General features: G+C 34.5%; 2 protein-coding genes across 2 annotated transcripts; both read left to right on the top strand.

Annotated features, from left to right (window-relative positions):
• Nucleotides 1-8,346: 8,346 nt before the first annotated feature.
• LOC131876381 (TMV resistance protein N-like) lies at nt 8,347-10,671 on the top strand. The gene is made up of 3 exons (XM_059221588.1): nt 8,347-8,943; nt 9,076-10,168; nt 10,449-10,671. Exons 1-3 carry the CDS (start codon nt 8,429-8,431, stop codon nt 10,572-10,574), a joined length of 1,734 nt encoding a protein of 577 aa, XP_059077571.1. The 5' UTR covers nt 8,347-8,428; the 3' UTR covers nt 10,575-10,671.
• A 14-nt stretch (nt 10,672-10,685) lies between these two features.
• On the top strand, nt 10,686-12,879 carry LOC131876380 (uncharacterized). Its single transcript, XM_059221587.1, has 3 exons — nt 10,686-10,964; nt 11,045-12,259; nt 12,346-12,879. The coding sequence occupies exons 1-3, from the start codon at nt 10,701-10,703 to the stop codon at nt 12,793-12,795; spliced, it is 1,929 nt and encodes a 642-aa protein (XP_059077570.1). The 5' UTR covers nt 10,686-10,700; the 3' UTR covers nt 12,796-12,879.
• The last annotated feature ends 10,837 nt before the right edge of the window (nt 12,880-23,716 follow it).

Genomic DNA, 23,716 nt, shown 5'->3' on the forward strand with positions numbered 1-23,716 from the left:
AATTCATTGGCCACATACCCCTAAATCTTCAATAAAATAAAATCAAATGCATTAACAATGAGTAAAACTTGAAAGTGGGCTCCCTATTATCTTTGAGGCTCAAGAAACCTTCATGTAATTTTTCTACAACATAAGTAGCATAATCAAAGGGTCTTGGCTCATACATTTGTACATTTGCTGCTAACACCAGCAGCCCAATATTAGCTACATCAGGGGCCTCTATACCTTCAACCTGTTCACATGACATATAGGTGTACTATAAGTAGTGTCTGAAAATGTCCATGTTGAATGGGGGACCATCCTCTTCGGTAAGAATGCCCTTCTGAACCATGTGGAAAGCTAAATTCCACCCTTTATAAGTAGTATCCATTTTAACAAATTCCTCCTCTAGTTCTTCAAACGACAAGGGTACATCAGGGTTAGGGTCTAAGCTAAAAACTTCATCTATGGTGCCACGGATAAATCTGATAAACACTTTGCCATTTGGAAACTGAATGCATGTCTTCACACAATTGTAATTTTTGACCAATACTTCCATCAATCTAATATTTACAAAAAACATTTGGAACAACTAGTTTACCTAAGTTGGTTATCCACGGGTTACAAATTGGCACTTCTTTGTCCTTTCTCATAAATTGAAACAGGAAGAGTTCATAACCTCTCACCTTTATCCACACATATCCAACCCCTTTAAACTTGTCCTCAAGCTAGTCTTTTATGGAGAAATGTTGTTTCGACCTCCTTGATTTTGGGCCTGGGGACTGCAATTGATCAATGGAATAGCACAATTGTGAAGATATAATTCACAAAGTAAGTTATTTTGATCAAGAGGAGAGGTATTATAGGCATTGGCAAACTCATCGAGAGTCATTAATGATGAATTCAATCCACACAACTCCCTACCTATCTTGTAAGAAAGATGTCATTCCTTCAAATAAAGAGAATATACTCTTGGAGGAGGCCTACATTCTATTACCTGAGGTAACAAAGTAGCTAAGTTATCTATCCTATCCTCCAAGTTGTTTATTTCTACATCTTTCTCTTGTAGTTTTCTTTCTAAGGATCCTTTTTCTCTTTTCCATTCTTCCTCCTTATTTTCTAATAATTGCAATAATTCAAAAGAAATTGATCCCCAAGAAAAAGAAGGTGGAACATGAACACTTACCATAACCTTTCTTTTTTGTTCTTCTTGATCCACTTTCTCAGAAGCCTCGGCTAGATTTGCTAACCCAGATGCCATAGTTCTTTCATTATCAGGATTGTCCCGATTGTCTTGCTGAGGTGTAGAAGTATTTTTGTCAGTGTTTAGATTGATTTCGACAGTTCTTATTGTATGAATGTTCTTGAGTCTTAGATGTTGATCAATAAAGATTTGATAAGTGGTGTTGGTAAAACTATTACAGATGATTCTGGCATGCTTGTTGGTGTTTCCTAATTGTTTCCTATTTGTTTTGATGATCTATATTGATCCTTGTACGCGTTCTTGGTGATTTTTCTGAATCGGTGATATTCTTCATGTTATGCGGTATTCTTAGTGGTGTGGCATGTTGCAGTTGATCTTGGCATGATTTCTAGTGGTGTTGCATGTTTGAGCATTTGATTTAGATCCATGTTATTTCATGTGTATCATTATATTGGTCTGGTGGTCAATCTTTGTATTGTGTGACATAATTGTGTAATTAAGAGTTGAGGGTTTGACCAACCTTGTTGTCAAGGTTGATGATCGGTATATATAGATGGTGTAGTCATGTAAACTAGGTATCGATAGTTTTTTTCTGCAATATTAGAGAGTGGTAAAAGAGAGAACACGAGAGTACATCCTTCGTATTGTGTTTGAGCAAAGATTGAAGTATTGCAGAGCAGACAATGTGCTTAACCAGAACTGTCATCAGGCATTTGTAGATGCTATTCTTTCAGTTCATTTGATTCCAGATTGTTTTCTGAATATTTTGTAAGTCATTTAGAGTTCCTTGTAAGGTAGTGAACCTTCGTTGAGGGTTGTAGCCTTCTTGGTTATTATATCTTGAGCAGTGAGCTCTAGGTAGTAAGCCTGAATGCATGTGAATTCCCCATTGTAATTATTTTCATATACTATTGTAGAGTATCATCTAATTGTGGGTAGGTTCCCACTGTGTTTTTTCCCTTAACTGGGTTTTCCACATCAAAATCTTGGTGTTGTGTGTTGTGGTATCAATTTTCTTATCTTTGTTGTTGCAGTTAATTAGATTTGTGTTTGAAGTTAAGTTTGTTAATCCGGTGAAAAATGATTGACCCTCCCTCTCAATTTTCCTTCATTGTTGTTGCCAACAATACCTAGTGTTCTGTTGGTTCCTAGTGGGAGACTTATTCACATGACTTAAGTTTAACTATGTCCTGGGTGGTATTCTATGAGATTATTTAGTTGTCACATGGTATTATTGTATCACATGATAAATACTTCTAGTTACCTAAGTCAACACTTTAGTTGTCTCATTGCATAGGATTATGAAGCATGTCAACATATTATCTAATCTTTCTTCTCACCTTACCTTTATAAACAAGACCACTTATCTAAATAATAATGTTCACTCATTATATTTGTATAAACCTAAAAGTTGCACAATGAATTAAGTGAATTTTATTCATTTAATTATTCTTAATTCTTCCAATTAATTAAATTAAGGTTTAATTAATATCCATATTCTTCTAATTGTCTATTAATTAAATTAAGATTTAATTAATATACCCTTCTTCTATCTAAGCCATTTAATTAAATACTCCCCCTCTAGCCATTTTAATTAAATTCACATTTAATTAAAAATATCAATTTATCCCCTTTCCCATTTTAATTAAATCTACATTTAATTAAAATCTCCTTTGCATTTAAATAAATCTAAATATATTTAAAAAATACCCTCACTTGCATTTTCCTACATCTCCCACTTTCCTCCTAAACCCCTTCTAGATTCTTCTAATCAATTCCAATTTAGCCTAATTCATCTCCTGATTATTGTCACATTCCTAAGCAAAGAGAAGTCACTTCTCAAAGCCTCCAAAGTCTCTGAAATGCATTAAAGGTTTTATGTCTTCAACAAGTTAACCCTCAAAGTCTTCATAACCATTAATGGTTAACTCAACCTTCTTGCATGATTAGAGACTTTCTCTCTAACTCAACCCTCATCTAACCCAAGGGTCTCATCAAGAATTCGTGGCTTTAACCTTGGTTATCCCTTTAACCCTTACACAAGAGTTTACCCCTTGGGTAAAAGATTTATCCAATGGATAACCCTAGCCTAAACTTAACCCTTACCTCCTAAGGTAACCATCATGTCTTCTCAAGCATTTAATGCGTCTTTCATCTCCTCTCAAGCAAGCTCTTGCTGACAATCGTCACCATTTCATTGGTGATAATTGTGAACATGGATTGTTTAACTTTCAATCCTGCCCCTTGTTAAGATTATCCAATCTTGACCATCCATTACCCTATTTTTTCTATAAATAGAGCTCTCATTCTTTCATTTAGATAGAAGCATTTGTGTATCAAACTTATAGTCATTTTGCTAGTGATATAGAAGTTTCATGCATCAAACTTATAGTCTAATTACTAAGCATTTTAGCCTCTCTTTGTTAAAACATCATAATAGCATTTAGAAGCATTCTAATATCATAGCATATCCATGTTAGACTAGTATATCATTGCTAGGATAATTAATTAATCATATCGTCATATTTATGCTAGATTAATCATCATAGTTTCAATATCATACATGCTAGGAATGCATTCATGCTTATAATCAAACATCACTCGTTCTTGGAGTTGTCATTCCTAAGTCACTTTTCTTAGTGATGTGAGAGCAAAGACATTGACTTCAGGGATCCTATGAGATAGAGAACAATGGGACACCCCTTGGGAAGTTGAGCTATTCAATATAGCTCCTATAACTTGCACCAAGAGTCTCATTGGTGTGTGGGCCCTTTGAAACTGACTTTTGCATTTTTGTTGCCCTCATTTCCCGCACACAATATTTAATCAATCTTGCATTGTTCAAGAAATCTATTATTGTAATTATCTCTTATGGAAGTTATTTTTATCTTCTAGGGATCTTGGGGGTGTTGTGGAGTCACCTATCTACTCCAACATGATTTCCCATGGTTGTTAGTCATCCACTAGTGCTACTTTGCTTGTGCAATGGTGGGATCTTGTATAGTTATTCTTCAGTGTTTTACTATTCTTGTGATACTTGTATGTGCATTATTGTTCAAGCATGATATGATTTTTTTGTATCTAGTGTGTCGGTTATTGTTTCAAAAAAGTGGTTTTGTCAAGTTTTTCCTTGGTCCTTTAAATGAGATACTGTAAGTATCAAAGTTATTATCTTGCTATCTTGATGAGAATATTCAAATTATTAATAATAGGTGGATTCTTGAGATTTTTAATGGATGATAAAAATTTACATCAAGCCTAATAATATTTCAAAGAAATATAGAGGAACAAAGATGAAAAGATAAATCACTTCAAAAATTACAAGATATCATGCCTAAATTCTAAAAGAGAAAAAAATTGAACTTAGAATTTTGGTTGAGACCCTTTCACCTGAAACCTTGTGGGGCATATGCATGCCATGTAGTTTCAACCAAAATAATTCCAATCAAAATATTTTTGGTCAAAAATATTTCAATATAAATGTTTTTTTGGCCTAAAGTGTCTCACGAGTTTATGATTTTACCCTTATTTATGAGTCGGGAGGTTGAATTTTGATAAAATCCAATAAAATGATTAAATTAAAAAATGAGACTAGATTCCATAGTTTGAAGATCTACATTTAAAATATTTTAAATTTTGAATTATTTTGGTGAAAAACATGTGCAAGGCACCTTGGTCCCACCAAAATAATCTCTTCCAAAGGAGAATGCAAGAATATTTTTCTATGACGTTATATGTAGCCCTAATTTTAATTTTCAATAATAAATCAAGTGCGAAATAAAATAATGAATATTTAAAATAGAATAGTACACATATCCTTGAGTTGGAGGGTAAATCAAGGGTATAAATTTTCCAAAAATGGTCTGGGCGAATGGAAACTAAAGCAAGCACCAATAAGAGTGTGAAATTGGGCTCACAATTAAAGAATACAATTTATGACACCACATCATATCCTAATACCATGTGAACTTTTTTCTCATTTCATGCTAATATCCATTTTATTTATCACTACTAATTAATTAAATAGTTCATATTATTTCATTAATCATGCTACTAATCTTATATTTATTCCAAAAATAAATACATAAATATGTTTTCATTGATTTCTCTACAAATAGTAAAAAATCATTTATCCACTCATATTAAATTATAAATCCTCCATGAAATTCTTTTATTTTTAACCCATAGGCAACTAATAATTCAAAATAAATAAATAAGACTAATTATCCTCACCCATTTTAGATCCCAATAAGGAGCCATCATAACTCTTACTCACTATTCTTGGTTAGTGGAGATTCTCCACCTATGTCAATCAATCTCAAGCATTCATTTAAGATCGAATTGTCACATATTTCATTCTTATCCAAGAATATATAATTCAATTCTTATCCTTGGATCAAATCGTGAATCAATAAGAAATTCAGAGGTACACAATTCTAATATTAGGATCAACAAATATTTGCACATCAAAGATCCAATAGCATATCTAACACAAAGTTTACATATGGTCATAATAAATTTATTTTCCATAATTTGCATTCCTTTCTTTTTCTATATGAGGTAATCATAGGTTTGAAATATAGATCTTATATTTGTATTGCTCATTCCATGTCTAGGATATATAACTTCCAACTCATCCAGTTGTACCTTGTATAAGACAAGTACACTATTATATTTGTCTTAAGATACACCCTTTAGTTTTTTAGAGATGTATCTGAATGTTAAGTGGATAGCATCAATTTTTATCTTGTAATGAGCCCTTCTAACTTTGATATGTTTTTCTTTATGTATAAGTTTAATGAACTGGTGCAAATTTAACATAACATCCTTACATTGTTGTTTCTAAGCTCTACACAATCTAAATTAATTTAAAGATTATATCACATGACATAAAATGCATGTAATAATTTACTACCTATATCCAATCATAGAATGATGCATCATAATGTATTATTCAATAGTATATTTGTCATCTTCAATAAAATTCTTAAATACAAATACCATTGTCAATCGATGTAAATTATTATTCATATTTACTCTTCAATAAATTTGTTATATATTATCATTCAAAATAAACAAGATACAAAGTATACAATTTACAATAAATATTATTGATTAAGTATAATTGACCATAATGATTATCATGTTGGATCTCCTTATTAGACAATGTAATTTTAATGGAGGAGGAGAAGATGCAACATTATTTTTAATAATTATTATGATAGAAGAATAATAACAATTGAGTGTATATTAGAAGGTGAATATAGATGTAAAATGATGGATATATTGGCATGTGATGGGCTAGTATATGTGAGGACGACATGATCGATAGGGTTTGGGATAGCTTAGCTAGTGGTGAATGAGATAGGTATGGAGGTATAATACGATGTAATACATAAGTATATCAAGATGAGTAAATTTAGAATGAAAGCCAAATTAAAGAGGGGAAGTGGAGAAGGGATAAGAACTATATGATGAAATACTAGAAGTGCTAGTACTATGACAATGTGTGGTGGTGGAAGGGAATCTTGTAGACAATGGATTGATGGTAGAAGTGGAAAAGGTAGTAGAGGTAATAATCATAGTATATGAAGTAATATTAACAATAATTTCTTGTAATATATTTAATCCACGTGGCTTGTTAATGAAAACATTATGAATTAAATCTTGACATTTGTAAAATTTCATTTAGTAGCCAAAACTGGGAAGGCCATTATTTTTTTTTATTAGCCACATCAACATCATAACTTCATAATCTTGGTTGTTCTCTACTTTAGAAACTAGTTTTATCAAAGAATAACTTTCATGGACTCCTACATCACTAAGGGATAAGTCTCCTAAGTTAGCACCAAGTAAAGCTCAATTTTATTGTTGTTCTAGGAGATCAAGTGATATGTAAGAGCTCTAGAATAATTATGTAAATTTTAAATCTTCTTTTAGATGGTCCAATTGAAGTATTTCTAGGATTATCTTTTGAAGATATTAAACGATGCTTTTTGATGCAAGGATGTTTCATTTGAATACAAATAAATGCCTTGAAATACAAGGACATAGCAATAAATCACACAATTGTGTGTTTGGTCATCTCACAACGAGTTGTGAAATGGGTGAGAGTCAACCAAGTTTGAATTTGAATATTTGAAATTTTATGTGTTAGATTTGTTAAGAGAAGATTGACCCAAGACAATAGAATAGTAATGTTTATATAAAAGAGGATATTTAATCATGATGATTATAATAAATGTGAAAAAATAATGAAACAATGTAAAAGACTAGACAAAATATGATTAAAATATTGAAATTTGTGTAAATATAAATAAATTAAAAAAATAACCTAAGACTTAATAAATGTGAAAAAAAAATGAAAAAATGTAAAAGACTAGACAAAATATGATTAAAATATTGAAATTTGTGTAAATATATATAAATTAGAAAAATAACCTCTAAGTCATACAAAATTATTTCATTTATTATTATTATATAATTACATTTAAACATTCCTCAAAATAAATTAAAATACTAAATTAAAATTAACATAAGTTTTTAACTTTTACTGCTACATTTTATTAAATAAATTTAAAAACATGTAATCATTAACCATGATTGATCAGAACTAGTGCAAAGAATACCCAAGTTGCACAAGATCCTTTTCTTAAACCAAATGTGAAACAAAACGGGACAGCCTAATTCTGATTGCTTCTGCGGCTGTCCACATCGACTGTTTTTTCAATCCGCATTAGGCCAGAGTCGGTGATGTTTTTTCATTCTTTACACTTGCTGTTTTCTGTAACTAATTAAATTTGTCTGCCACTTACCTCTTTCCTCTCTCCTCTCTCCTACCTAAATAGTCTGTATTGTACCACTACTCATTCACTTATTTCAAAATACATAAATTCTGATGCTTGCACTCGTTCCACCGTCCACATCAAGAAAAGATAAAAATTCTATTATTCTTTTGTGCTCCTGCTGCTCTAGACCGAAAAAAAAAATTCCTGGTGTACTTAATTAAATGGATTTTTTCGGCTAGAGTTTAATAGCCCAGAGGCGGTGATGCTTCTCCTTTCTTTTTACGCGGTTTCCTATGCGAACACACAATCTACGCGTTTGGTTACTCGTCTGTAAAACTACCCCCGTCTGTTCCCTTTTATATATACTCTGCACTTTACCACCCCATCAACTTAACGAGAAGCCTTTCTTCATTACTGTCTTTTATTCTTTCTTTGTGTTTAGTTCAATCCAATTGAAATGGCATCTACTTCTACCACTAGCAGCTACTCACAATTTGAGGAATTTGCACCATCAACATCTGCTTCTGGTAGATCCTATGATGTTTTTATTAATCATCGCGGTCCCGATGTCAAGCACACACTAGCCACTACTCTTTACAGAATGCTTACTAATGGCATGGGACTCAGAGTCTTCCTGGATTCAGAAGAGCTTGAATTGGGGGATTCCTTGCCCACGGAACTACAGGAAGCAATCAAAAGTGCTTCGCTTCATATTGCTATATTCTCACAGAATTATGCACAATCTCGCTGGTGTTTAGATGAGCTGTCATTTATGTTCAGAACAGGCACTAGAATTGTCCCCATCTTCTACTATACCGAAGTTGCAGATGTCCGATATGCAAAAGGAGTCTATGCTGAAGCATTTCAGTTGTACCTAAATAAAGGTAGATACAGCTCTGAAAAGCTTAAGGAGTGGAAGGATACGCTCTTCAATGTTTCACATAACATTGGTTACATCGTTAATAGCAAGGAGTAAGTACCAATTTCTCCACCTTATTCACTTATTCTGTGTTCTAATTATTTTAGGTCCATAGACATATGTTATTGTAATAATTTCAACTATTAATGGTTTATTCTTTCTCCTTTGTTGTTGAATATGGTTAGAAAGGAAGACATGTTGCTGAAGAGTATTACTTATTGTGTTGTGAAAGAAATTAAAAAGTTACCATTCGTGGTCGCAGAACATCCTGTGGGTTTAGATGAAATTGTACAAGATTTTGAATTGACTACACTTCAATCTGACAGAAGTCATCAGGATATGCAAATGGTTGGAATATGGGGCATGGGTGGTTCTGGCAAGACCACTCTTGCTAAAAAGTTATATAATAATATATATCCATCTATGGAGAAGGCTAGCCTCATATTAGATATTAGAGATGCTGCTAACAAAAACTTGTTGTGCGATAAGCAGAAAAAGCTTTTGGAGGATCTTGGTTTCAAAGGTTTATCAGTTGACAATGTAGAAGAGGGGAAAGCAATTCTTACAAGCCACTTGAGATCTATTCGGGCTTTAATTGTTCTGGATGATGTTGATCATGTGGATCAATTGAATGCTTTATTGCCCTATCGAGGATCTGAGAGTTTGATTGGGTCGGGTGCTTTGATTATTGTCACCACAAGAGAATTAGAAGTTCTTAGATGTTGGGACATCTCCTCCCACTATAAAATGAAACCATTGAGTGCAATTCATGCTGAGCAACTTTTTTGTTGGCATGCTTTTTTAAAATCATCTCCACAAAATGGATTTGATGAGCTTGTTGAAAAATTCTTAGAAGCTTGTAGTGGTTTGCCATTGTCTCTCAAAGTCCTTGGTGGGCAGCTGTATGGAAACGTAAACAAAGATTCCTGGAAGACTCAATTGGAGAAGATCTCTAGAATATTACCCAAGGATATCAAATATAAGCTGAAAATAAGTTATGATGCATTAGATGAGGAAGAGCAAGAGGTATTCTTGGATATTGCATGTTTCTTTGTTGGAGAAAAAAGTGATTTGGCAATTGAAGTATGGATTGGATCAGGGTGGAGTGGTTTGTACAGTTTGGAAAGGTTGAGGAATAAATGTCTTGTTGAAATAGATGAGAAAAATTACCTTGTAATGCATGATCATTTAAGAGATTTGGGAAGAGAAATTGCAAATGAGCAATCACCTTACCGACTTTGGTCTCCCCAACAATGTATTAAAATTTATAATAAACAGGTGAGATTTAATATTTTTTTTTATCTCACTCATCAATAGAAACTAAATTTTGTTTATTTCTGTTTGTATAGTTGCTTTGAGGAAACTCTATTGCATAGCTGTTTTTAATTTTATGATTTATTTGGATTGAGAATGGAATTGCTCCTCGTGTCAAGTGTTGAACAACTGTCTCTGATCTAAATAAAGTTTATAATGGAGAACATGTGAGATTAATTTCTATTTGTCTCACTCATTAATGGCAAAGGAATCTTCTGTGTTTCTGTTTGTGTGGTTGATGCAGAATGAAATAGGCATAGGAGGAATAATGGCCAGCTTAGTTCGAGTATTGAATAACTGTCTCTGGTTTATGATTCATAATGAAGAACAGGTAACATTAGCATTTTTTATTTGTCTCACTCACCGGTGAAATAAATTCTCTTTGTTTCTGTTTGTGTGGTTGCCTCAAGCAAGTTCTATTATTCTCACTGTTCAATTTTATGTTTTATTTGGGTTCAGATTGGAATAGGTATTCGAGGAATACTAACCACATCTGATGAGGAGTTTGATAATTGCTCGTCGCACGCGGGTCCTGGCGCCTTCTAGACTTGGACTAAGAATTATTGAGGCTCATGGTTGTCATTTAATTCATGTAATTAGCGAAGCATCAGGAGATTTGGTCTGGCTTCGCTGGTTTGATATCGGGCAGACAAATATTCAGTCAATAATTCCACTAAAAAAATTGAGGGTTCTAGAACTATGTGAAAATTGGAGGCAGGCAGATCATCGCTTACTAGAGCTTTGGGTGGATGACTGCGATGTAAGTATCTTCCAGCTATTTTAAATTTATTTTCAACAATTATTGAATATTTAGTTCATCTCCTCGAAAATATGTTGCAGGCTCCTTTACAGTTAAGAGAGTTGATTATTTCTTATTGCAAAGAATTCAGAAGATTTCCAAACTCAATAGGACGCCTCAAGCAATTGAGAAAAATAGTCCTGGATTCGACGAAGCATTTGGAAAGTCTTCCAGAAGAATTCTGCCAACTACAATCGCTGGAGCACCTGGAATTAAACAGTTGTGATGGGTTGTCATCACTACCGAACAGTATGGGTAATTTGAGAAAACTACGGCATCTAAGTTTGTTGGGGTGCAAGAAATTGGGGAGGTTACCAGATTCTTGTAAGGAGTTAAGGCTGCTGCAACATCTGAGCTTATCCAGCTGTCCTAATGTTACCTTTATGTCGGACATTATGGAAAACATGTCAAATCTAGAGTATTTGAGTTTAACATGCTGCTATCAATTGGAAGAGTTGCCTCGTCACATCACAAATCAGGTGTCCTTGAGAGAGCTCCATTTAGAACATATGTGGAACTTAAGGGAGATACCAGTGAAGATTGATCAACTGAACAAGTTACAAAAACTGTGTGTCGGGGGTGATTTATTGACAAGCTTGCCAGCCTCCCTCGGAGATTTGTCTTCCTTGACTGCACTGGAAATTACTAATAGCACCAGCATGGAATGTTTACCAGACTCTTTGGGGCGCCTGAGTCTCTTAGAGAGATTAGAGATAGACGATTTGGGAGTGAAATCTTTACCAGAATCAATTAGTCAGTTGACTAATCTGGAAAGTCTGTGGATATGTCGCTGTCCAATCAGCGAATTGGATCTTGGAGTGGGGTCTTTTAGTTCTTCCTTGTCCAAGCTTAAGACGATAGAACTATCAGATAATGATCTATTGTCCAAGATCTGTATCTCAAAAGACTGTTGCGCTGGCCTTGAGACTCTCACAGTTGAAAAGAATAGAAATCTAACGGAGATAAAAGAGCTGCCAAGTTCGGTCAGAAATCTAGTTATAACTAGATGCCCCAAGTTGTCTGCGCTTCCCAGTTTTGCAGAATTAACTTCTCTTCGAGAATTTGAAAAGATAGGTTGCTACCAAGTTAAGAAAATTGAAGGTTTAAATCATTGTAGAGAATTGGAGGCGCTGAAAGCATATACATGGTGGGAGATGCCGAATATAGAAAGCCTGGAGTACATGGAAAGATTGAGGGTGCTGCATCTCACGGGAATGAGGAAATCAGTTGTTGAAGGTTGCATTCAGAGCATGGAGGTAATACAGATCTCTAGAATTTAGAATTTTAACTATTTTTGTGCTATTGTGCTTTTACTTGAATATTGATGAACAACTATTTGCAGAAATGGCCTGGCGAAATAAAAGTTTCAACGCGAGCAGTGCGTAATGCAGCCTCACTTGTAAATTCCTTAGCCATTCCTACTCTCTCTGTCGTCGACTCCTGTTCTAACGTGCAAACTGAAAGAAAGCAAGGACCTAAATTGGTGTTTGAGCAACCCACCAATGGCAACGCAATTATTGTTTGTTTTGTAGTAAGGACTCCAGGTGGGGCACAGATGATTGGAGTTAGTGGAGATTCATTCAGTACATTATCATCTTATGCGAAGGTGGAGGAAGGGGCATGGGTATGGATAGGTCTGTTCACACAACGTTCTAAATGGTACACATCAAACGCCTACGAGGCACGTTTTTCAGGTGAAAATGGCATGGTGGAGAAAGGATTGGTTGCGATGGTAGAAGAGGATAGAGTTACAGAGGTTCTGCGCCGCCTATTGGGGGTGATGGAAATATGATTTTCGTACATTGAAGTGTATAGATTTAAATAATCCTTCGTATTATGTAGAAAGGATATGAAACAAATTAATAATTGTTTTACATGATACTACCCCAAAAAATGAAGTTGACTTTTTATTTAAATGAAATTTTCTTTAGGGCATTGGAACTATTTTTCCCTAGGTTTTATTTAATTTTGTTATTCTTTCATTTATTTATTTTTTAATAGTTTTCATGCTAGCATAACTAGATATTAAAATGAAAGAAATCAGCTTGTCAATTCAATATATTGATTTACATACTAACAAATAGTAAAAGAAAATAAAATGAAAATAAAATGTATGTGGATATTTGGTCTTATGGATAATAAGATTAAATTAAAATTATTCATTATATAAAATATTTAAAGATTTTTTTTAGTTTTTTTTATTTGAATTTGTTATTTTAAAATAAAATAAAATGATCATAATTATTTATTGAGTATTGAGTAATTTATCATTCGGGTTTTTTGGGAAGTTAATTGGCTTTATGATTTTCATTTGAGTTTTATTATTATTATATTCTCACTCCTAAAAGTGAGTTTATACATTGTTATTGCTTTATGTGCATTGATGTTGGGATCAGACACAAAGTATGATCTCTTATGCTTATCTATTCTTGAGGTATAGTGATGTTATCATAGGCACATTTCTATTGGTGTTTTAAAATGAAAATAGGTGCATTGGTTTAGTGTTGGAGGTTGATTTAGTCATCTCCTAGTAAGTCATGAGATATTGTTCTAATCTTGAATGCATTGCGAAGATAGCAACATCAAAGAACCTTTAAAGGTGGATTGAGTTATCTCTAATGGAGTTCCAAAGATTTAGACTTCATCATGTGCATAGTTGGTTAACACATAGTTGACCTTATCTTGATGTTGAACATTATATTTGTATATGTAATGCATGATAACACTTAATTACTTCAAAAAAACTATTTCCATGCATTTCTTGTACATTTTTCTCTTATCCCCTAGGGTTCATTGGCGGGGCATTACATAGTCTGGAGGTCCATAACGATTATTGAATTAGGTGTGAAATCAACAATTTTTCATGTGTCATTATCAGTAATTTGATAGATGAAAATGAGATTGGTTGACAAAGTTGTAACATAAAGTACATCATTGAAAGTGCCTTCTCCCAAGTCAATAGAACCTTTCTTATAAACATCCTTACATATTTTGGCCCTCATCAAAATTTATTGTCAAGTATAAGGCTCAAAAGAAGATAACATATCTTATAGTGAAGTCGCATGATGAGAGGTTTAAGAATCAAGAGGCCATCTCCCTAACTTAGGAAATGTAGATGACAAGAGTGCTTTGATTAATATGCATATTTGGTCATCTCCTTCTCAGATGATTCCCTTATGGAAGAGGAAATGAAGTCAATGCTATTCTTTGATGGTGACTATTTGGCTTGTTAATTGTTCCTTATTATTCTATTTCTCGCCTTTATGATTTGAAGTATGTTGATATTTTACTCTTTGATTAGCAATAAGAACCAATAGTTTAGAATTATTCAATAACCCATGCGTACAAAATTTGTTTGCTTCCTAGTGAGTGATGTACAACAAACACATTGAAAGCAACAAAAAGGATAAGTCTAAACAATTTAGTTAAACATTTAAATCAAATGCAAAACTATACTTATACCTCTTATACTTCTTATGCATGAGCATCCCTGGATCTTCGCAATCTTGCATCAACCAAAAACATTTCCTTTTCAGTTTGTTTTTGTTTTGTAATTTCAACATTTCTTTCTGCATTTTCTTGCATTGGCTCACCAAATCTTCAAGATTTGGATTTTTCTTGAGGACATGGTAATCTTCTTTATTCCTAAACCGCGGAGCATTTGGATCATTTTCCAACAAGTTATCAATTCCGTATTTTGAGATAGTTTTTCTGGCTTAGGACATTGGAACCGCTTGGACCTATTTTTCTATTGGAGAATCTTGTGGACCCTTTTGTAGCTTCCAGAGCTCCAATTCGTGGATTCCACTAGTCCTTGGCATGTGGTCGACCTTCCCTTTGATCTGAACTTCATCCTTTGGATTTTTCAGAGGAATCTCTTTGGTGGAGGTCGACTTATTGGTTTTACATGTTTTGATCTTGTTCTTCGGCATTTGATCCCTTTTGGGCTCACCGGATCTCCCTGGATCATATAAATCATTATAATTAAGCATTAGAAATTAGTCAAATAGAACATAGAAGATAGATATTAAGGTTTAGAGGTCCGAAGTTGACCAATTATGTAATTGAGCATGTATGTGGTAGGTCAGTGAGTCGAATCTTGTAACCCAGATGTTACCAATTATCTGTATTCAATTTTTGTGATCTAATTCATTCAATTCTGAATTACCTCCATCATATCCTCTTATTTCCATTGTGTTTACTTTTGTTGCCTAGTCCAGATTGATCTCTTTGAGGTCCCTCCTAACTGATGGCTGCATAAAGTGGTATCAGAGTGAGATTTCATTCTGGAGATTGCATTGTCCTAAAGATTAATTATAGGGTGGCAGACTACGGATCCGACCTGCAACGACAGAGGACTAGCATGAAGATGGCACAAAGAGGAAAAAGTAATGGTGTAGCACATGGGAATGCAGACCTTGCTATGATAGAAATGTTGAGAGGAATTGTATCATGGTGTGAAGTCGTTGAGACAGCCTAGAGAAGAGATCGACGTATTGAAGATGTGAGGGAAGATGAGGAAGAAGAAGCATTTGTAGAACAAGTGGCAAACCCACTAGTGATTGATCCAGAGGAATAGAGATTCTTGATGGTTTTAACCAGGGCGAACACTAAACCATATTTTACCCCACCAGAGTATGATGGATAATTGGATTCAGATGAATCAATGGATTGGATCTCATAGATGGAGAAGTATTTTGATTTTGAGAACACTACAGAAGAAAGAAAGGTGAAATATGTATGTACTCTCTTGAAAGGTCATGCATCTCTTTGGTGGGAACATTTGCAGGTTGACAAACATAGAATAGGTAAAGATGAGATTAAAACATGGGAGCGGATGGTTTCTAAGTTAAAATCAAAGTTTATGCTAGAAAATTACCAATTAAATATGTTCTGGAAGTTGCAAAACTTGAAGCAGAAGGAATCTAGTGTGAAGGAGTATACCGAATTATTCTACAAGTTGAATATTAGATCCAAACATTTTGATGATGAGATTGAACAAGTTTCAAGATATTTGAATGAAGTGTAGATGTCTATACAGGATGAACTAAGTTTGATCAAGTTGTAGAGTGTTGAAGAAGCTTACCAATATGCCTTGAAAGCAGAAGAGAAGTTGAACAAAAGACATGAGAAGAGATAGAGAGGTAGAGGTGGAAGATTTTTTGGAGGAAGATTTCAAGGAGGCAGAGGATATTTCGAAGGAAGAGGAACCTGTACGGATCAAAACAAGGATAGGGAAGTAAGCAAAGAAGATAATTCATATCGGAAGGATGACATAAATTTCTACTGATGGAGAGAACTTGATGTATACCAAAGTGAGGGTATTGGAAAAGATGATAGAAGACAAGACAAGAGAGTGTTTAAAGGTACTTTCTTTAAATGTGGAGGAGAAGGACATTGTAATTTCAAATGTAAGAAGATAGAGAACACTGGGAGAAAAACATTGGTAGAAGAAAGCCCCGATTAGATAACAAACGAGAAGATGGAGAATTATGGATGATGAGGAGAGCCTTGTGTCATACCAAAGAAGATGAAGAGCCCTTGCAAAGGAGATATTTTTTCAAAATTAGATGTAAGGTATCTGGTAAGTGTTGTAAAGTTGTTATTGATAGTAGTAGTTAAGATAATCTTGTTTTAGAAGAAATGGTGAACAAATTAAAGTTGGAAATATTGAAACAACCTAAGCCTTATCAAATAGCAGGGATTCAAGATGCTCATAAGTTGTTAGTAAGTGAGCAATGTTTGGTAAAATTGAAAATTGGGAATTATCATGATGAAGTTTTATGTGATATTATGCCTATGGACATTGGTTACCTTTTGTTGGGTAGATCTTGGTAGTTTGATAGATAGGCAATAAATGATGGAAGATAGAACATATACACTATTGTAGCGAATGGGATGAAACAAACCTTATTACCCTTCGAAGAGCCCCTAAAGAGTGAAATCTGTATGATTGCTAGAATCTATTTAGTAGATGGAAGTAAATTCCTAGATGGAATGAGACATGAGAATGTATGTTTTTCCATAGTTCCTAAGAAGACTGAGAACCTAGAGCATGAGGAAGAAAAACCGAAGGAGATAAAGGAGTTACTGACAGAGTATGAAGACATCATTTCAGATAACATGCTTGATGGTTTACCACCTGTGAGAAGTATTAGTCATTAGATAGACCTGATTCCCGGAGCTAGTTTACCTAACAAAGCGGCACACTAGATAACACTAGTAGAGAATGAAGAATTGAATAGACAAGTACATGAATTGTTGAAGAAAGGTTTGATCAGAGAAATTCTGAGTCCTTGTGCAGTGCCAACAATATTAGCACCTAAGAAGAATGGAGAATGGAGGATGTGTACCGATTCCAGAGCAATAAACAAGATCACACTGAAGTACTAGTTTCCTATACCTAGGATGGATGACATAATGGACTACTTGAGTTGAGCTAAATACTACACAAAGATAGACTTGAAGAGTGGATATTATCATATCAAAATTAGAGAAGGAGATGAGTGGAAGACAACATTCAAGACAAATGAAGGATTGTACGAATGGTTTGTGATGCTTTTTGGGTTGACTAATGCACCTAGTACTTTCATGAGGTTGATGAATGAGGTATTGAAGAAATTATTGGGTAAGTTTGTTATTGTATATTTGGATAACATTCTGATTTTTAGTAAGACAAAAGAGGAGTATTTTTTGCATTTAAGAGAACTTTTGCAAAGCTTAAGAGAAAAAAAGTTGCTGATAAACATAAAGAAGTGCACTTTCATGAAAGAAGAGTTAGTCTATTTGGGATTTGTGATATTTGCGGATGGATTGAAGATGGACCCTAAGAAGGTAAGAGCAATTGTTGAATGGCCTACACCAAAAAACGTTGGAGAGGTTAGATCATTTCGTGGATTGGCTAGTTTCTACAGGAAGTTTAATAGAAATTTCAGTTCAGTTTGTAGTCTTATAACTGAGACAATGAGAGGGGATAGGAAAGAATTCAAGTGGACAACCAGAGCAAATAAAATTTTTATATTACTGAAGCAGAAGGTCACTGAACATCCTATGTTAGCATTGCCAGATTTCAATAAATTATTTCAAGTAGACTGTGATGCAATTGGAGCAGTATTGAGTAAAGAAGGGAGAGCAGTAGCTTATTTAAGTGAGAAGTTGAATGATACCAAGAGGAGATATTCGGTGTATGATCAAGAATTTTATACCATATTTCAAGGCTTGAAGAAATGGAGAAATTACATGTTGCCTAAGGAATTTATGTTGTATACTTATCATCAAGCCTTATAGTATTTGAATAGTCAGAGTAAGTTGAATCATAAACATATGAGATGGGTAGAATTTTTGCAGAGTTACAGCTTAGTGTTGAAGCATAGGAGTGGGAAGTCAAATGAAGTTTCTAATGCATAAAGTAGGAGGAATTCTCTAATAGAGATGAGAGTGACAATATTAGGATTTGAGGAGTTGAAGACCTTGTATGATGATGACCCAGCATGTAGAGCACCGGTTATGGTAGATAGAAGAAAATGGTTGGATTACTTCATTCAAGATGGGATGTTATTCAAAGGAGTTCATCTATGTATACCTAAGAGTTCTATGAGGGAGAATTTGATAAAGGAGAAGCATAGTGGAGGATTAGCTGGACACTTTGGTGCTGAGAAAATATTAGCATTGGTAAGTGAACATTACTTTTGGCCTCAGAATCATAAGGATGTTAGTAAATTTGTACAAAGCTGTAGATTTTGTCAAGTTGCAAAAGGTAGTAGTCAAAATGTGGGATTGTATAAATCTTTGACAGTACCTGAGAGACCTTAGGAAGACATAAGCATGGATTTTATACTTGGATTTCCTAAGACACGGAGAGGAAATGATTCTAAATTTGTGGTGGTGGATAGATTCTCAAAGATGGATCATTTCATACAATGTAAGAAGACATCAGATACAGTGCATATAGCTGACTTATTTTTCAAGGAGGTAGTGAGATTACATGGATTACATAAGAGCATAGTTTCACACAGAGATACTAAGTTTGTTGGTTATTTTTGGAGAACAATTTGGAAGAAGATAAAGACAAATTTGAAGTTCACTTCTACTTTTCACCCACAGATCGATGGACAAATATAAGTAGTAAATTGGAGTTTGGGAAATTTGTTGAGATGCTTAGCTGGAGAAAAAACCAAAAGTTGGGATTTGATTCTTGCACAAGTAGATTTTCCTACAATAATTTAGTGAACATGAGTGCTGGAAGAAGACCTTTTGAGATTGTTACCAGAGCACACCCTAGAGGTATATCGAAATTGAGAGATATTAGTAATGAAGACAAGAGAAATGTAGAAGCAGAAGAATTTCTAGATCATGTGAAGGCTTTACATATTCAGGTTAAACAACATTTGGAGGATATGAACAACAAGTATAAGGAGAAAGCAGATGAGAAGAGAAGACATAAGGAATTTGAAGTTAGTGATGAAGTGATGGTGTATCTGAGAAAAGAAAGATTTCCATTTGGAACCTATAAGAAGTTGTAGATGAGGAAGTTTGGACCTTGCAAGATATTGAGGAAATTCAGTTCCAGAAATGCATATGAAGTGGAGTTACCAGATAGTTTGAGTATTTCACCTATATTCAACATTGCAGATCTACATCAGTATCATGAATCACAATTCAATGAAGACAGTGTTGCAGGCTTAGAGAAATAGTTTCCCTAGAAGGAACCAGAGTAGATTGAAGACATTTTGGATAGTCGGATTGGACGTAGTACTCGGAGAAGTTAGTATAAAGAGTATCTAATGAAATGGAAGGACATACTAGTTGAAGATTCATCTTGGATTTCTTAGGCAGAGGTGGACCGCCTTGGTTTTTCTTTGACCCTGGGAAAGTGAGGGACTCACTTTTTCAACAACCTTGGATGTTTGATGTAGAAGCATCCTCAGTTCTTGGCAATCTTGCATCAACCAAAAACCATTTCCTTTTCAGTGTGTTTTCTATTTTGCAGTTTCAGGATTTCTTTCTGCATTTTCTTGCATTGGCTCACTGGATCTTGCGAAGCTAGATTTTGCTTGAGGACATGATCATATTCTTTATTCCTAAACCGCAGAGATTTTGGATTGTTTTCTAGCAAGTTATCGATTCCGGATTCCAAGATAGTTTTTTGGCTTAGGATACTAGAACCACCTAGACCTATTTTACTATTGGAGAATCTTGTAAACCCTTTCGTATCTTATGGAGCCCCAGTTAATGGATTCCAATGTTCCTTGGTGTGTGGCCAACCTTCCCTTTCATCTACACTTCATCCTTTGGATTTTTCAGAGAAATCTCTTTGGCGGAGGCCCACTTGTTGATTTTATACATTTTGATCTTGTTCTTCGATATTTGATCCCTTTTGGGTTGACGAGATCTCCCTAGATCATATAAATCATTATAATTGAGTATTAGAAATCAGTCAAATAGAGCATAGAAGATAGATCTTAAGGTTTAGATGTCTCAAGTTGACCAATTTTGTAATTGAGCATGTATGTGATAGGCCAGTGAGCCAAATCTTGTAACCCAAATGTTACTAGTTATCTGTAATCAGTTTTCATGATCTAATTCATTTAGTTCTGCATTGCCTCCATCTTATCCTCTTGTTTATGTTGTGTTTACTCTTGCTACCCAGTCTGGATTGATCTCTTTGAGGTCCCTCCTAACTGGTGGGTGCACCAACTTCCTAGATTGAGCTAGAAATGGAGGCAACCTTCTCCATTTGATTTTCTCTTTGGACTTTAAAGACGTGGATTACACTTCTTTGTTCCACAACAAGGTATCAATTTGATATCATAGGGTTAGCATAGGTTGTTGCATAGGTTGTTGGTTAAGGAATGAAGGAGGAGAATCTAACTTATAGATTTAATGATTTTAAATGGATGGTTAGGATTGGAAACTAATCAAGGGCTAGGATTAAATGTGAGCAGGTGAGGTGGCTTGGATTCATAGCTTTGTGAAAAAGTGTCACAAAGTGGAATATTTTTCGAAGAACACTTGTTATGGGGAAGAGAGCAAGATGTGATCACACCTGTGTGAGAACATCTTGGGAAGAAGAAGAGAGTGACAAGTGTAGGCAAAAGTGGCAAAGTGGAAATGAGGAAACGAAAAGTGGGTGGAAAAGAAAAGTGTAGGGTGGCTCTATGGGGAAGAGCATCCTCACACATTTGTGAGGACCCTTGGTCAAAGATTAGGGTGGAGGCCTGAAAATGAATTGTCCATGCAAGGGTAAGTGCACAAAGATGGTGGTCAAAAAGGGGGGTATAAGTGGACACTTTTTTTCTGAAATCAGGTGAACTTGAACTTGGAGGCAAAATTTAAAAGTCATCCACTCAAAATATGAAGATAATCAAAGAACAAATATTGTAGTACTCTGAATCTAGTTTCCAAACTACTAAACTTTTTCAAAATTGGATAAGATTAAGGGGGTGAAATCCTTCATGCATGAAAAATAGACCCTGATTTTTTCTAAAAAATATAACATGGTGTCTAACGTGCGCATCAAAAAATTCATAGTTAGATTTAATATTTTGACAAATCCTTTGGCAGAAAGATAGTTAAGAGTGAGCACTAGAAGATGTGTATTTTTTTGTAATTTTTTGTTGAGTATTTTTTTTTATGATTTTTCCAATCGAGCACATCTTGAAAATTAGGTACCTATTCATGTGTGAAACATAAGTTGCACTAAACAAATCAAAAATTCAAAAAAAATTTAAAATTGTAAAGAATCAAGTGCACTACAATAATATATATAGTTTTTTAAATTTGGATAAGTATATCAAAAGTTATTAAAAAATGGTGCACCTATGTCTGTGAGAACTATGGAGACACTGGTAAAAGAAATTCAATAATAATATGTTATTGTTGTTCAAATTTTAAAAAAATTATATGGTTAGAAAGCTCAGAAGATGGGTGAAAATATGGTGGCAATTATAGTAATACCCACTTGATGAAGTGTAAACCTGATGATGACAAAGTCGATAAACCAAGTTGATAAAATAAAGCACGTCAAAAATGAAAGAAATGGAGGGAAATCAAACTTCCAAACCATAGCTTTGTGATCCAGGCCTATTTCCAAGCCTAGACAGTCAAAAGCATCTATGGGGTACTTATGGTATAAAAAGCCTGTACGGAGTACTTATAGTGTAAGAAGTGCGTACGTGTTATTTTTACTATAAACAACACGTACACGCTATGTTTACTATAAATAGCGCATATGCGCTAAGTTTGTTTAAATTTTGGGTGTGTCTAATACGATATTGTATATATAATATGTGTATATACATATAATATATAATATTTATATATATATATATGTATATAATAATATATAATATATTAAGTATATATATACACATATAAGTGTATTGCCTCCCCCTCTCAGGCACATACAAGGTGCCTCTCTCTCTCTCTCTCTCTCTCTCTCTCTCTCTCTCTCTCTCTCCCTCTCTCTCTCCCCTTCTCCCTTCATACCCCATCCCTCTCTCTCTCTCCCTCTCTCCCCTTCTACCTTCCTCCATACACCATCCCTCTCTGTCTCTCTCCCTCTCTCCCCTTCTCCCTTCCTCCATACACCATCCCTCTCTCTCTCTCTCTCTCTCTCTCTCTCTCTCTCTCTCTCTACCCTTCTCCCTTACTCTATACCCTATCCCTCTCTCTCTTCTTCTCTCCCTCCCTCCCTCCATACCCCACTACAACTGTGTTTGCACTTCTATAGAAGTAAGTGAATTTATTTCTTGTTTGCAACTTCCTCTTTGATTTTTATCATGTATGCTCTCCTAAGAAAATTGACTGATGGATTTGTGTGTGTGTATTGAATAGGAGGAATAGGGTCTAAAATTGAACCATGGGTGTATTACCGTGACAAAAAAGGAAACCTGCAGCAATATTTTTCTCGAATGTGTTTTTAATGAGTAAAGAAGATGTGGAAAATAGTGTCAACAAAGAAAAATGATAAGTCAGAGTACCTGCAATATGTTTTTCAGAAGGAAACAACCAGTAGGAAGATAAAGAGGGAGAGTAACATATATTATGTCCTGGAGAATGATAGTGGTGGGTATGCAAGAGTTCCCATGTTGTTACACAATGCCTATCACCTAAAGAAATTAAATTTTGTTGTAAGCATGGCAGTGGTAGTATATGATGATCATTACTTGTCAAAAGGCTTGGAAGGTACATACCCATGAAAGAAATCAAGTGTGTAATTCCTATAGTCACAATAAAGATCAATCCTATAACCTTGCAAATTTAATAGCATCATATGTTTTAGAACTTAGGCAGTACTCTTTATTGTTAGGTCAAGCTCTTACACTTGCTTTTTAGCAAAGCCTCATTGTTTTTTTGCTTGGAGTCTCTCTTATGCTAACAATGGTCTAACTTAGCTATATCAAAACTAAACTACTAATGTTCTATTAATAACTTTAGATAATATATCATTTTATTAGCCCACCATATGACCCCTTAGGTCTCATTAGAGATCATATTGTTTTCTAAGAGGTCATATGGTGTCCTATGACCCCTTAGGACACCATATGACCCCTTAAGACACCATACGACCCATAACAACACCATATGGTATCCTAAGGGGTCATAGGATGCCATATGACCCCTTGGGACACCATACAACCCATAACAACACCATATGGTGTTCTAGAGGGTCATATGGTATTCTATGACCCCTTAGGACACTATTTGGTGTT

This window comes from Cryptomeria japonica, chromosome 5 (genome assembly GCF_030272615.1).
Source record: "Cryptomeria japonica chromosome 5, Sugi_1.0, whole genome shotgun sequence".
In the NCBI taxonomy this organism is placed as follows: domain Eukaryota; kingdom Viridiplantae; phylum Streptophyta; class Pinopsida; order Cupressales; family Cupressaceae; genus Cryptomeria; species Cryptomeria japonica.

Excerpts from the sequence above, each read along its gene's own strand:
- LOC131876381 (XM_059221588.1), top strand. The coding sequence starts at position 8,429 with ATGGCATCTACTTCTACCACTAGCAGCTACTCACAATTTGAGGAATTT. Across the intron at positions 8,944-9,075 it reads TACATCGTTAATAGCAAGGA|AAAGGAAGACATGTTGCTGA; the intron begins GTAAGTACCAAT and ends GAATATGGTTAG. Across the intron at positions 10,169-10,448 it reads TTAAAATTTATAATAAACAG|AATGAAATAGGCATAGGAGG; the intron begins GTGAGATTTAAT and ends TGGTTGATGCAG.
- LOC131876380 (XM_059221587.1), top strand. The coding sequence starts at position 10,701 with ATGAGGAGTTTGATAATTGCTCGTCGCACGCGGGTCCTGGCGCCTTCT. Across the intron at positions 10,965-11,044 it reads TTTGGGTGGATGACTGCGAT|GCTCCTTTACAGTTAAGAGA; the intron begins GTAAGTATCTTC and ends AATATGTTGCAG. Across the intron at positions 12,260-12,345 it reads GTTGCATTCAGAGCATGGAG|AAATGGCCTGGCGAAATAAA; the intron begins GTAATACAGATC and ends AACTATTTGCAG.